Source organism: Poecilia reticulata, chromosome 17 (genome assembly GCF_904066995.2).
Source record: "Poecilia reticulata chromosome 17, P_reticulata-male-v2, whole genome shotgun sequence".
NCBI lineage: Eukaryota > Metazoa > Chordata > Actinopteri > Cyprinodontiformes > Poeciliidae > Poecilia > Poecilia reticulata.
In genome coordinates, this window is record NC_088846.1 from 4,055,589 (window position 1) to 4,071,034 (window position 15,446).

The 15,446-nt window shown below is 37.2% G+C and overlaps 2 protein-coding genes across 2 annotated transcripts in view; both read right to left on the reverse strand.

The window, feature by feature from the left end:
- Positions 1–7,385, reverse strand: part of pkn2a (protein kinase N2a) — a 40,665-nt gene extending 33,280 nt beyond the window's left edge. The window contains exon 1 of the mRNA XM_008433352.3: positions 7,109–7,385. Within this exon, the coding sequence (XP_008431574.1) occupies positions 7,109–7,129 (21 nt within the window). The 5' untranslated portion in view covers positions 7,130–7,385. The remainder of the gene's footprint in view (positions 1–7,108) is intronic.
- Positions 7,386–10,902: 3,517 nt separating this feature from the next.
- Positions 10,903–15,446, reverse strand: part of hs2st1a (heparan sulfate 2-O-sulfotransferase 1a) — a 47,639-nt gene continuing 43,095 nt past the window's right edge. Inside the window, exon 7 of the mRNA XM_008433350.3 lies at positions 10,903–14,459. Coding sequence (XP_008431572.1) covers positions 14,236–14,459 — 224 coding nt within the window. The 3' untranslated portion in view covers positions 10,903–14,235. The remainder of the gene's footprint in view (positions 14,460–15,446) is intronic.

Here is a 15,446-nt window from a genome sequence, read left to right on the forward strand (position 1 = left end):
ATTTTACTGTGCAACAATGCAAGGAAATCCAAGAAAGGCCAATCAGATAAGCCTGACATTCATCAACTCAGGCAAACACAAGGCCTACATTTTAATTTGAAATTAACATACGCATCACTCGTTGACGTGACTATTCTGGTCTCTAGTTCCACTGTCTTTGTCACACATGCCAGAGATGCCGGTCGTCATGTGCAGGTGTCGCCATTTCTTAAAAACTGAACACACCGACTCATGTGCAGGAAACAAAAATGTCATACCAGAAACATGAGACGTCATGGGTTCAAAGAGAAGTGAAGCAGGAACTGTAAGCAAATTCTTCCTCTCATAACAAAACAGCGCAAGACTGATGGACTCAACAACTGTGGCTCCACTATTTACTATGAGACAATCCATGATCATGCATTACTACCCGGGTTATATAGTAATAGTAAAAATGGCTTAATTTGAGGGATACAATTTACAAATAAAAGATCAGATTTTTTCCATGCGATATCCAATTTTAATTTTTTTTCTCGCTTTCTTTTGTAAAAAAAAAACAAACAAACAAAAAAAAAGAGAAAATATTTTCAAAAAGTTGTTTTTACATCAGTCATCTCTGCTGAGTGATAAGATGGAGAAAATTAGAATTTTGGACTAATTCCAAGAACAAAAGTTTTATTGTAATCTGTCCATGAGCTGGTCATATCAAAATAGTCAGCGGTTTTCAACAATAGTTTCAATGTTCTGCTACTGATAATAATTTGATGCTGATGTGTTAAAACAAATGTGTTTAATGCTGACATTGTGTGGTATGAGTTTATACTTTGTAAAACACATACAAAGTATAACAACACAAGATGCTCAACATTCCTCATTTTAGTTTTTCATTATTTTTCATGTCTGTATTCTCATAAAGTTACTTCTCTGCTAATTTACAAATTTGTTCTGGTAGTATTATGACTTTATTCCTGTATTATTAATCACAAAAGAAAATCTTAGCCTGGTCTGAATACTTTGTCAGAGTTGACCTGAAAGTATGGCAGCTGTGAAACACTTGTAAACAAGAGGGCGTGCCGACATCACTCAGAACTATGGAAACCAAGGAGAGCATTGTTGAAAAACATCCACATTTCCAAAAATGTAATCTTAAAAAACAAAAATTTGTTTAGATTAATGAAATCGATTTATTCCCCAGCTCTACTTAAAGTGGAAGTATGTAATTTATTAAAATATTTTTTTAAGTGAAACTGTCACTATGTTCTGATAGTGTGTTATGAGACAGATAATCTGAGAAAAAAAATTAGCTCCTCTGCCTTCTCCCAGTGCTAACTAGAAACAACCGATCAGAAAAGGAGGCAGGTCTGTCAAACATCCTCTGTGTGACGCTACTCATCCCCCTCTCTACTATCCTGCCCGCATCCCAAATTCTCTCTTCTTCGCTGGATCTAGCATTGCATGTTGTGAAATGCTAGGCTAGTTAGCATGGTCACCAGTTTTTATGTAACGCCAAGTTGTTTCCCTGCCATTAGAAGATTTAGCTGAGAGTACATGAGGTGATTGACAGCGCTAAGAACCTCTTCCTGGCTCTGATTGGTTGTTTTTGACTATGAACAGGTCATTTCTTCAGATGGCAGCACTAGCTTATAGAGGAGGTGGAGGAGATCAATCTTTTTTACAGATTATCTGTCTCATAACATACTGTCACAACATGGTAACAAGCTTTAACAAATATGTAAAGAAAACAAAAAACAAAGCTCATTTCTTTTGTTTTTATAAAAGTTACATATTGCAGCAGACCAGTGTAAAGTATTAAGTGGCTGGCTAGTAAGCATATGAATTGTATAAATAAATTGCTGGCAAATGTCATACCTAGTAAAAACAGCCTTCATGGGTTCATCTGGTGCCTTAGACATGACCTGGATTTGACAGTAAAATCACACACTGGGTCTGAACCTCCAATTCATGCAGGTTGACAACGTGAGCTCTGGTCAGTCAATAAGACAATGGAAAAGTTCAGGCCACTCTCCAAGCCCAGGCTTACAGAACCAGGCTTTCCCGTTAGAAGCCACAACATCTGAGTATTACACCAAGTCCATCGTTCAACACAGCCTGCTGCACAGCAATGGCCAAGGCCTTGTGTGTTACTTTGGTCAAAAATAGAAACACGTGGTAATAAACATAGATTCTACAAGCGTGACTCCCAAGCATATCTTGGGACAGATTGCACTGTATGTAATATTACACTCTTTGAGTTTCTGTTAAAGGTCATGCCTCATGTGCTACGGCAGGCCATGTGTGAACATGGAGCAACAAAGTCACAGAGTGACAATGAACGGCTGTGAGGGACCAACCTGCCGAGAGTCACGACCTGCGTCGCCCTCACAGGGGTCTGGAGGGACTTGTGTAGGTTCACTTCAGCTACTATTGAGCATAGGAAGGCAATAGAGCACATACAATCAGCTTAACGGCATATCCATTTGTCAAGACATGAGTTTGTGTTCTGACTACAGGTTGCCGGTTGCTGATATACAGAACATATAACGCTATTTTACCGAGATGCCAGAGAAAAGTGTAGGGTAACCCTAATTAACATCCTTTTCTGTCCCGATATAGAAAAAAAAAAATCTAGATCGAGTATGGGTGATAAGTGTTCCCGATCCGTAAGGGATTCAGTCTAATTCTATGCTTTGTACTCTGGGTATCTTCATGCTTTATTTATTTTATGTTATATTTAGAATTTATAATCGTGCTTTCTGAACCATTTGAAAGAAAGTTTGTTGTTTATTTTTCACATGTTTGACCAAGCTAGCCAACATGTTGTTTTTGTCAGTGTCAGTTTCTTTATTATTTATTTTAAATTGGCTGCTCTACTCCTAATTTGACTGATTGAACAAATGAAAGTTGTTTTACATGTTTGACCAAGATTGTCAAGCTGTTGGTGTATTTAAGTGAGTTGTACTGGTACAATTATCAAATTAATTTGTAGCTCAGTACAAATGTGTAGGTTCACTTTTAAAAACCTACACATTTTCAGGTTAAAAAAAAGCCAGTCTTTCTGTATCGGATTGCTATCGGCCGATACTAAGCTTCAGATATAAGTATCGGAAGTGAAAAACATGGATCGGTGCGTGATGAACTGACTTCTTCCCAAGCAGCATACAACCGAGTTACCAGGTGATTTGTTACCACCATCATGTCTTATAACTGTGTGAATAAAAGCAACAGCAACCCTACCAGAAAATATAGCGCACCTGTGCTGGGAAATCAGTGAACACAGCAGCCATTTTATGACTACTTGTTCACATGACAACATAGCATCAGCACCTCTTGTCTCAGTGAAAGGCTTCAGTTTATGTGAAATGTTAAAAACAGGAAGGCTACCATCAGAAACGATGCAGCTGCCACATTGGGTTAAAAGGCTGGATTTGAAATGTGTGAATATGGCAAAAAAATAAATAAAAAAAATAAACGTGTTTAGCTGGCTGAAGCTGGTTGTTGATGCTTAAACCTCAGAGCTCATGTTTTCAGGTGCGTAGCAATCTTACTCCTCAGACCGATATCTTCACAGGTGAAATAAATGTTCTTTTGTAGAGAAAATACTGTCAAGAAAATCTTTGAGCATTAATTTTCACTTTTTAAACAAGAAAAATATCATCCTAGCAGTCGCTTCATCTTTTGATAAATGGGGGCGGGGAGATGACCTGAAAAAAATAGTTTCTGATTACATACAGTAGAATATTTATGTGCAATTTGTCAAGTTAACTGCTAACAACAGAGGTAAAAATGTGATTTCAGTTTTTATTGAATACTTTTTAAGAGCTCAGCTATTACGTTTTTGACTATTTTTAAAGAAGTTTTTTTGTTGTTGCCTGTAGGGATATACCAGTCCACTTTTGATACCGATACAGATATCTAAAGATTAGTATCAGCCGATACAATACAGAAAAACAAAGTTGAATTGACTTAAAATGTTTCTTTTTTAAAAAAAAAAGCACATACCTAAATGTACTGAATTCTAAATGTATTTGATAACTCTGCACCAGTACAGCACACTTAAATACACCACTTAACTTACAGGGATCACTTCAGTTTCTGTATCTTGACTCTTCATCTATTGGAAGCCAGTAGAAAACAATCCACTGAATGGAGAAATAATCCAGGTTCCCTTTGAGAGTTTACAAAGCACAAACCAGCTGAGGCCAAAGGTTAAAGTTCATCTGAAAAAACGTGCAGCCACCAACAACAAGTAGACAGGTCTGTAGTAGGAGTGGGCATTTATAGCATAGTATATCATTTCTCATGAAAAAATAACCATGATAAGAATCTTTTACCCAAATGATTAGGATCCAAAACAATTGGCTTTACTCCGGCTATCAAATCGGACTTAGAAAACATAATTAATCCCAAAGCAGCACTTTAGAACTTTGATGACTAACCCAAAAAATAATGATTATTGGTCATTGAAAAGGTTTGATTATTTTCCGATCAGGGAAAGAACCACTCCTCAGAGTGGAAGTTACCAAGTGAAAAAGACCCAGTTTGCCATTTTCAGCGGCAATGAGATGTTAGAGGAAGCAGAGAAGGTGCGAGACGTTTTTGGAATGAAAACTGTGTTTTCTATAGAGAGTCGAGTTGGGTAGTATTCACTAGTTACTTTTACTGAATTACATTTACAAGTACTTTTTTTTGGGGGGGGGAGTACTTTTAGGAGTATTTTTACTATGCTGTACATTTACTTCAGTAATCTTATCATGACATATTGCTTCTCTTAATTGAGTAAAATTTCTGGATTCTCAACCCAGTCAATGAGGAACAATCATATTTTGACCAAAAATTCACCACATAGACAACTTCCTGATTGGAAGGTTTTTTCACTGGAAGAAAATGCTTTAGAAAAAAAACTTTCCTTTGACTGCTATTTGTTACTTTATTGTTGACATTTTTGTCCTTAAAATACCAAAACTTCCACTTAACTTTCTATTTTGCTCCATCTGATGATACCATTTTTAAATATTAAAAGATTGATCATTTGATCAGTTATTCAGTAATTGAGTTGACTTTTTACTAAATAGTTGTTTTTTTTACTCTTGAGTAATTTCTTGGATGGCTACTTTTTAGTTTTACTCTAGTAAAAAAAAACATATTGAAGTAGTACTACTTCTACTTGAGTACAACTTTTGGGTGCTTGCCCACCTCTGCTATAGAGGCATGTTGGTTTTTTTTATTCTGGCTACAACAAAAAGGAGTAATTCTTTAGAAAATTAGGGGAAGCTCAAAGTACTACATGAAAGTTGCTCTGTTTTATCCATTTGAAGAGTAGAGTTCTACTGATCATGGAACACACTAGATTAGAACATGTTGGAAGTCTTTTAGAAATCTTACTATTACAGTAAACGTCCACCACTTCCATTGGAAAACCACAGAGAGACTGAATACAATACAAGAGGAAAAACCATTTGAGATGAAAGATCTGTAATCATCTTTGTTTTAAAATATTACTGAAATCCTGTTTAACCGCAATGCTGTGTGACTTATTTCACTCACACACTTTGTGAGGTCGCCTCGGATCGAAATGTGAATTATTAATGATAACGACTGACAATGACAGAAAGTCTCCTGTGGAGTTACAATAAACGAATGAATAATTTAACATTTTAACATACAACAGTCAATATCCATCAACTTTCTATTCTATACAGGAGAGGAAACAAAGTATTTCTGTGCCATTTATATTTAGTTTTTAAAAAGAGAAAACTGAAATCAGCTGTAACTGGTACAGATAGGTCACAGTTTTCAAAACTGGTTATCAGTGATCAGATGAGTGTGTCTCTATTAGCTTATGACTAAAAGTGCCTACGTATGAAAAATCATCGAGTCTTACATCACACAGCTGCTGTGTGCAGATTAATGATTAAAAAAAAATCACATTTCATTATGTAGCTTCAACTGGTGTCCTGAAGAAGCCTGTTTCAAATGGGAATGTTTTTCAAGATCATATTTTGTGGTTTTTTTTTTGGGTCTAAGGTTGCTGTGGTAGGCAGCCACATCCACTGTTAGCTAAAGGAAAAAAAGACTGCTAATAAGTAATAAACTGTTTTTCATACTTTCATTGTTTCACTATAGTACCACAAAATATCAAGATAACATTTTGAAGTCAATGTCACCCACCTGTATTTTTGATACATTCATCTAAATCATTGAAAAGGGTTGAAACTTCAATACAAACTTTTTGCTAATAGTAACAAAAGCATAACACTAGTAACAAATATGCCTTGTTTCACTTTTAACGTGATTCAATGTAAACTGAAGAATAATAACTCTAGAAGCTCGGATTTTAAAATGCCATCTAGATATTTTGAATGTTTTAAACTTAAGTTATTTTCTTGCCATTACAGGTTTACCTACAACGTGTGTATTTAAGACCACCGAACTGTAGTAACAAACTTGGGACGTCTGCTTCTGGGGCTGACGTCACTCAAATGAAACCACATTAACCGCGGTTCTGAGTATTGATACTCAACAAGGAGACACTCCGTTTACGCCGTTTAAAACCGTGAGGCATTTCTTTGCTGTTAAACTAGACTTTTCCTGACGACAGTGGTTACAGCTGGCTACAAGTTTAACCTGTTTAAACAGTTTCTGACCAGTTCTTCACTAAACGTAACCGCTGTCTAGATTACATTACGTTTACTCCATCCATATAGCTAATATCTGCAAACAATGCGAGACGGGAACTCCTCACTAGAGTTTAGAGAAGAGTCGTTAACTTTAAGGTTATATCAAAACCGAACGTAAACTGTCATTTATTTGGAGATAAAGCAGCGCTACGTTTAATGTGTTTTCACGTGAGTTGCATAAATTTAACAAGAAAACGTTCACCAAAACAAAATAACCTACTTAAATGTTGAATATTACATGATAACTTAGTTTGGATAATTGTTTCCCAGGCCTCAATCCATGGAAAGCTCCAAGACAGTCCTCTGGGATCAGTCGGCGGCCTTGTAGCTCAACAGAACTCTATGAAACCATGAAGGACCTGCTTTTATGAAATAAAACAATTTGCTAACTTATTAATGCATCTCTCGGCGGGGTTTGCGCACTTTTCGCAACAGTTGTCAACTTTTCCTACCTGCACGGAATCAGCAGCCATCTTGGATTCGCCTTTGAATCAAATCCTACGGGGAGAGCGGAGAGGGGCGGTGGGACTCCAAAAACAGGACTTGTTTTAAGTTTCCCTCTCTGGCGACAGAAAGACGGGATTATTTTAGCCAAACCATCGCTCTTCTGGGTAACACGGGGCTTCCCATGCCGTCTTCGCACTTATTTGACGCGGCCTCACCGTCCCGATAGAGTCCCAGAGGGTGGACTGGCGCTCATATGTAAAAAAAAAAAAAAAAAAAAAGCTACGGCAGAAATCTGTCCCACTGTAGCTGGAGAAGGAGAGGCGGTGGTTAGAATGGAAGCGTCCGCCCAGAGGAGCCGTAGTGCTGCGGCAGAGGCTCCCACTGCTGGACTGCTCTGCCCGGACAGTGACGCACGTGATCTACAACTTCCAGCGCACGAGCCTTACCTTATTGCGCTAACCTGCCACCAACCTGAGGAAAACACCAACATAGAAGTTATGAGTAATGAGGTGCTTCAAACTTTCTGACATTAGATAAAAATTCTGCTAAACAGTGGAAAGACTATTATTAGTCTCCTAATAATACTCATAATTTCATCATGAGATAAAAAGCAATAATGAGGATAAAACTAAGATTTGTTATTGAATGAAACTGGATGATAGCTTTAGAAAAAAAGTTTAACCCCTAAAATAAAACTGAAGCCTACACCAAAGTTAAGACAAAAAAAACCCCTACTGGTTTGACAAATATTTATTAAAGTAGGGAGTTAAGCCGGTCCAAGGCATAAGCAATCTTTGTGCCTGTGTGACAAGTTTGATTTTTCACGTGGGGGCGAAAAATGTAGGCAGCAAAGGGAAAAGTTACATTAAATAGCATTACAATTTAAAGTTAATTTAATAGTTTCTGCTTGTGAAAATATTTCATAGCAACATTGCTGCTCGTACAGAAATCAGTAAGAGACATTTTTCACAGCGGCTTAAATTTTGTTTTTTCAACTTGTGGTAAGCAACAGAAAATTAAATCACTATGAGGTTATCCCTATTTATCCATAAAAGCTGATGCTTTTGTAGCCCCCCCAAAAATGTGATGGGTGGGGTTCCTGATATCTCAGTATGTTACAAGTTAAACAAAAAAATTTAAAATGGTTTGACAACTGATGCAACACTCATCACAGATGATACTGTGTGGACTGTTTCTGTTGTAAAATAGCCAACAGTTTTGCTGATGCACAATTTTATGGATTTCTGGATGAAAAACAAACCACTCGACCAAGCTTCTTCAGAATTTACAGTACTTCCTGTTGTTCTGCAGTAGCTGCTAGTTTAGAAGAAGATCAACATCATCTGGGTTGATCCCACAAACTTATAATATAATTTGTAAATTCCAAATTGGAAACTGTTGCGAATTGCACTTAAATCCAAGAATAAATAAATGTAAAAAAAGTAGTATTTTCAAAACTACACATACATTGTCGTGTGGTGTGGACAATAGTTTTTCATGTTTCGTCACATTTCAATTACAAACTTTGTGACATTTTATAAGGATCTTATGTGACAGACCAAATACTTGGAAACTAATACATGGTTATCAAAGTTCCTTTTTGGGTTTTTTTTTACAAATAAAATCTAGAAATTGTGACATTTATTTGTATTTAATCCCTCCTTTCTCTGATAATATAAAATATAGCCGCTTTCAGAAGACAACCAATTAGTGAATAGAGTGCACTGGCGTGTAATTTAACTGTAGTCTAAATATAGCTTTTCTGTGAAGACCTCACTGGTTTGTTGTAGAACATATTGGAGAACATGACATGAATACCAACAGCAGCATGAAGACCAAGGAGCACAACAGGCAGGTCAGAAAGAGAGAAAAATATAGATGTTAAAAGCACAGGTAGGTTCTAAAATGATATCCACAGTTTTGAATAGCTGACAAATTAATATTGATGGAGTTATTATGGAAATAATGTGAAACATCCAACACCTGAAGGTAACATACTTGATTGTGTTATGAAACGGCACCATGTTCCTGAAAAATATATAATACTGCCCTTATAAGTTGATTAGAAATAGAAATCTGTAATGTGACCTGTTAGAGGATGCGGAAAACTTGAGCTATTTATTTAGGCTCAGAGCCAAATCCTCAGCATCCGGTCTGATGGAGCTTTTCATTTCCAATAAAATAACAAAATCATTCAGTCTTCCAATTCACAACTATGTCGACTGTTTCTTTTTTTTCTTGTTCTATCTCATAAAACCAGATTAAAAATTCATCATAGTTGATGGTTGTCAAGGGACATCATTTGAAAAACTTTGAGGGGTGTAAATACCTGAGCTCTGCAAAAGCAGCACATCATAAAATTGTTCCTCATATCCACGATATTTGACTGAGCTTCACTTGGCAGCATCAAACGGGTCATAAAATGTATATATTTTTTGTATATTTATGTAATTTAAAGAAAATGTGTTGTACTTGCTATTGGGTGGGTCATGCTCTGAAAAGCATTCAGTCTGTGTAATAAATTAAAAGCAATGTCACTCTGGATTAATTTAAAAGCCTTGTCTATTGAAGCCAGTTTATAACTTCCTACCAATTCCTAGTAATAAATCTTGCAATAAAAAGCCGACTGTAATTGAAGCTTCTCCAGAGAAGAAGAGGAGGAAGTGCACTGTTTTTGTTTATTTGGGTCAAAGGGTCAAAACAGGGATGCCGTAACGAGAGAGCCATCTGAGATTATGGGGATGAGTCCAATAGCTGATGATGCCTGTACAGGGATTATCTGAGAGCAGTGAAGAGAACCTCTGACCAGCAGCAGCAGCAGAGGCTCGTATAAACTTCTCCTGACCTGAGCTGACTCCTCTCACATGAACATGGGTCAAATTTAGAGTCCGCCATTCACGATGGATCAGCTACACCTTTTCTGTGGGGGAATATTCTGCATGTACATAGCGGCAGACCTAACCAGAGTATGAAACATGTAGAAAATAATCATGTTGAAGATAAAAATCTAAAAATGTATCCACGACTCCTAAAAACAAACAACAGTGGTTCCTGTGGTCATCAGGGCCCTCGGGGCAGTCACCCCCAAACTGGAGCAGTGGCTAAAACAGATCCCAGGAACAACATCAGACATCTCAGTCCAGAAATGTGCAGTTCTAGGCACAACCAAGATACTGGAGGAGAACCTTCAAGCTCCCAGGCCTCTGGTAGAGGACCCGCGCTCAGAGGATGAAAGAAACCACCCGCGGAGGATGAGAAGGGAATATTTATATATATATATAATTTGGCTAGAAAATAATCTAGCCAAATTTAAAAATTTCACCATGGTTTATGAGCACGAAATACAGAAATGGCAAAAAAGTACTCAAGTTTGTTTTTTTCTATCACTGGTTTCTGATGAGAAAATTCATTAGAATTCAGATTCTGATCTTTAATCTGATGAAATAAAAGGACAAAATCTTAATCTTTAAACTATCCTCCTTCCCATGTGTAATATTCATTCTTCTATACTTACCCAGACTTGATATCAAATTCTGTACTTTTGAAGATTGTAGGAACCCTTTCTACAGATCTGAAGAGCTCTCAAACAACTGAAGTGGAAATAACAAGTAATAAGTACACACGCACACACACATACACAGGAGCTGGCATGGCAGCTTGTTATCTCTGAAGGACATGAGTCTTGTATTAGATCAGCCACCCTAGTGGCTTTCTATCTGTCCAATCCCCCCTATGTAGAAGCGTGCGCTGGTGCACACACATTTGCATGGAATAAGAAAATAATTAAAACAACACAGAATTTCATGAAAGTCTTTTGTGTATTGTTTTCTTGTTTTTTGTCAGAACCAAATTAAAAACACACGACAGCCAGTGTTGTATTTCTGTCCCTTCACACAAAGCTGCAAAGCAACGAGAACCGGAGAAAAGGCACACAAAACCGAATGGATTCTACAGCTGATCTGTTCGCAGTCCTTTAAGCACATAATGTGACATTATGTGTCCATAATGTGACACAAGCTAAACTCACAGATAAACATGTTATCCTCTTTGTGTGGCTAGTTTATTCTAAAAACGATCGGGTTTATGCATTGCTAATCAGCTGAGCATCGGAGTGAGATTAAAAACCTGCTGGTAATCTATATATGATGTTTGTTGCCTTGGTAACATAATCTCCTATAGTAAACATTTTTGAAGATGGCATGGTGAAACAAGCTTTTATGGTTAAAAGATACCTTACATTACAAAGGTCCTGCTTTGTTTCCAGCTTCCAGTGGAAATGACATTTCTCTGCTGTAGTTCTCTACAAATCCAGGCAAAAATAATATAGAAAATACAATTAAAGAGGGTAAATGTTGTTTTACTTTGCAGCAGTAAAAAATAAAAGTACAGGTATGACACAAAATAATTCATTCATGATTTGGCTTATAGAAGTCTAAATGTGCCATCGTTCAATTTAAAGAAGTCATCAAATAATTTCTCCCATCAGGGCCGGCCCAAAGTTATATGGGGCCTTAAGAAGAACTTGATTTGGGGCCCTTCCTCCTACTCAGAATATCAGCAAAAAAACTGCATTTTGATCCAGATATGGTGAAATTTGGGAGAAGGGGCGGGGCAAACTGAAGCTCAAACACATAGAAAAGGTGAAAGTTGTGGCATCAGATTGTAATTCCATAATTTATTCCTCAGAATTGAGTGATTCCATAATTCTTTGTTCTGCTTGATAAAAAAAATCAACTTAATTACAACAATATATATATTTTTCTAAAGTTCAATGTAAGTTTTTCTGCTTTAATTTATTTATTTATTTTGCTGACGATTAACCTATTATTATACGGTCCATATTTTTATGCCGGGAGATGTTTCCACAATGAAATAGATCGATAAAAAAAATTGACATCAAATTCCTGCCACTTTGTAAGAGCAAAAAAAGAAAGAAAAAAAAAAAAGAAAGAAGCTAATTTTTAGTCACTTTAAAATTCAGCCACATCACAAACAAAATGTTGGCTGAAGGGTGATCCTAGAGAAGAAATGTTCAAAATTATATATAATCATAAGTTACTTTAGAGATGCACAGAGAAATCGGCTGGAGACCAACTGGTGGTCAGAAACCTTGAAATCTGAAAGACTCCCCTGACAGCAACGTTCTTCAGTGCTGAAGTTGTTGTGGAGGGAAGAAGACTCAAAAGTTAGCTTTTTTCCCCAGAAGCATTGAGATGTTTTGAAAAGGAGGAAGCACAAAAGAGAGCAAGTGGCTTTTTAAAAACAGAAAAACTATCTCCTGTCAGCCGGTCATTCAGACTGTGGCAACAGAGCCAGACCTCACTGGATGCTGATGGTTTCACTCCAGATCCTGTCTGCAATTTGAGGGCCTTTCACACCTGACCTTTTCTGGACTTAAAAAAAGAAATGGTCTGCCATAAGATGTCAATTCAAACATACCTTTGGGGTTCCCCCCTCCAAGCAGTGGAAGAAAAAACTGACACAAAGCAAACTTTAGTAGAATCCAGGGAGGAGGAAGATATTGCAACAAAGTTGCTGTTTTATCCTTCTGACCTTCTAACCTGACTGTTGGGCTTTGTCTTCTATCTGATACTGTGCTTGTCGTATCTGTTGTGTGCAGCACTTGGACCAACAGCAGTTGTTCTTAAATATAAATCAATCTTAATTTGATTTGATGCTGGATCAGCAAATATTTCCAATAGGGATAGCCAATTCCCTAATTGAAAAGAACAAATAACGATTGAGATAACTATTGTCATTTAAGGTGATATCATGCACTAATCGTTTGCAAACCTAACAAAACAAAACATTCCACTGTTGCTCCAGAAAAGCATCAATACAGATCAAAATATTTGAGAAGATGATTATGTTGTGCTGTAGTTTCACAGCTAATGTACTGAATACACACCAACACTCCTTTTTAACCTAGTAAAGCTAACCAAGCTAACCATGCTAATGGCTAACAAAACACAGCGAAAAGAATTCAAATCCATCCGTAATCCCTTTTGTCTTTGTTTGTGGCTAACAAAATCCTGCTTTACAGCAACTTCTTTCTCTCTCTCTCACACACAGTGTGACGTCACCTCTGCTGTGAACATAAATAATTAGCGACCTTTCCAGTCTTTTTTATATGCAAACTAATTTGAACGCTGTTAAAAAAAAAGTAGTTCTAAGTAGTTCTTAAAGAAAATCTGACCAAAATTGGTACTTGCAAGTCAAAACAATTTACAAAAATTGCTGATGGGGCTCAGTGGTACAGTGTGACCCAGGTATGGAGGCCTTTGCTGCATGTCTTTGCTCTCTCGTAACACACTTTCCTGTCTGACAACTGCTAAATAAAGGCCACTAGAGCCAAAAAAACTTTTAAAAAAATCAAATAAAATAAAATCATTGATCGTGAATCGGCCCCAGACCGCTGATCGGTGCATCTCTACAAGTTATACAACCCACTGTGCGAGAATGAAATGGATTGAAATATTTAGAGAAAGTGTAACGTTCTGACACACTCCAGTAACATTAAGTGTAAAAGCATCCTTCATTTACAAGAGTCACACATCAAGTAAAGTATAAAACACACACGCCTGGCCCAGTAAATAGTTCAATAAAACAAACAAAATAAACCCAGACAAATGTTCTTTAGGTTCAAGCAAGTATTCAGCTTTTTACTGTTACTGTCTCTTTAAGTTAGTCACTGTTGTGAGGCATGAAGATGTCATCTCACTGTGGAAAATGTCAGTCCTCACATATGAACAATAAACCATTGTAAAGAGCTAAAATACAACCAAACACAATCAAACAGTACAGAGCCAGTGATTTTTTTCCCCCCCAGGTTAAGCGAAGAGCCAGGTCCAAACCGGATCCACGGTCCACTCAGGGCTCCTCTGATTTTGTTGTGGAAGAAAAACAGAGTGGAGAAGCTGCAGAGGACAACCTGCTGATGAAATACAAGCTCCCCAACCAGCCAGCCGAGCCAGAGACGGATCTGTCAGGTAGCAGCACCACGTTAAGTCCTCCATTACAAATCTAGCAAGTCAATGGCTTGCTAGACTTTCTCTCCACTTCCGTTTCCTCAGAATGAGTCAGCTTAAAACACACAGGAGACTCTAAAACCGCTCTTCTGAGAGTCCCCTCTTCAGTTTTTGGGATAGATTTTCTCATAGAAGAAATTTTGAGCCAGCATGTAGAGTTCCCCATCCTTTTCTCTGACAGCGTGGGCCCTGACGAACTGGAACTGCTCCAGCGCAAACTCATAGAAATCGTTCTCCATCTTCCAGATGGCTGACTGCTGCAGCTTGGCGATGGATTCCTTAGTGGGTGGCTTTTTCTCACTGGTCCTCCTCAAGTGGGATTTCTTTCCTTTAAGACGAGAAGATACAAGTTAGGTGTCTGTTCACATAAAAAAAAAAGCCAGTTATTAATTTTGTTTTTTCCTGTTTTTAGTCGGTTTGCCTTTCCCCACTAAAGCAGGAGTGGTGTGTTCAGAGTAATGTGTTAGAAGGTTTAAAAAGTTAAGTTTATTTTTTAGCAACTTTTTCCACATGTTTGCTGTGTTTCGTTTACAGTTTGTGAGGGTTTTTTCTAGCCAGTTTTAAAGAGGGACAAGAATTGTGGAAATAAAAGTCTGTGTTGACAGATTCTCAGTTTTGGGTAGACGGTCATGTCGCGGTAGGTTTGCAGTCATGCCGTTCTCTTTCAATTTCACAAAATAGGATATTATTTTCTAACCTATCCACCATTAAAACCTCTGATTTACCTGATTTATCTCTACTGTCTGAGAAATGACTGAATTACTCAAATTACACACAAAGGGACTCAGTTTTATAACAAGTTAAATTCTGAAGGCGTATCACAGTAAAAGGGGTCTGAATAAACTTTACCTTAAAGAATGTTCAGTAATTAATGTGGTAAATTATTAAACATTTTCCTTCCACTTCAACATTAAATACACTACCTGGCCACCAAAAGGCAACACACTAATAACTGGTCAGACCACATTTAGCTGTGGAATATATCAGGGAAAAAACATTTATTGATGGAATCAAATGGTGATTCAGTAAATATTGATCCCAAAGGGAAATTAAATGTTGTTGTAACTCATATTGATTCAAATTCTTCAAAGAGTTACTGTAAATGGTGATGACTGTGGGCAAGAAAGACCTCCTATAGCGGTCTGTGTTACAGCGAATAAGAAGAACCCTCTGACTGAAATTGTTTTTAAAAACTATCTCATAAAGATTGTCAGGATTGTAAATAATTTTCTTGAATTTATGTAAAATTCTTCTTTGCATCATCATCATCATCATCATCATCGTCTCTACAGACGTCAACGAAACAGAACCAGCC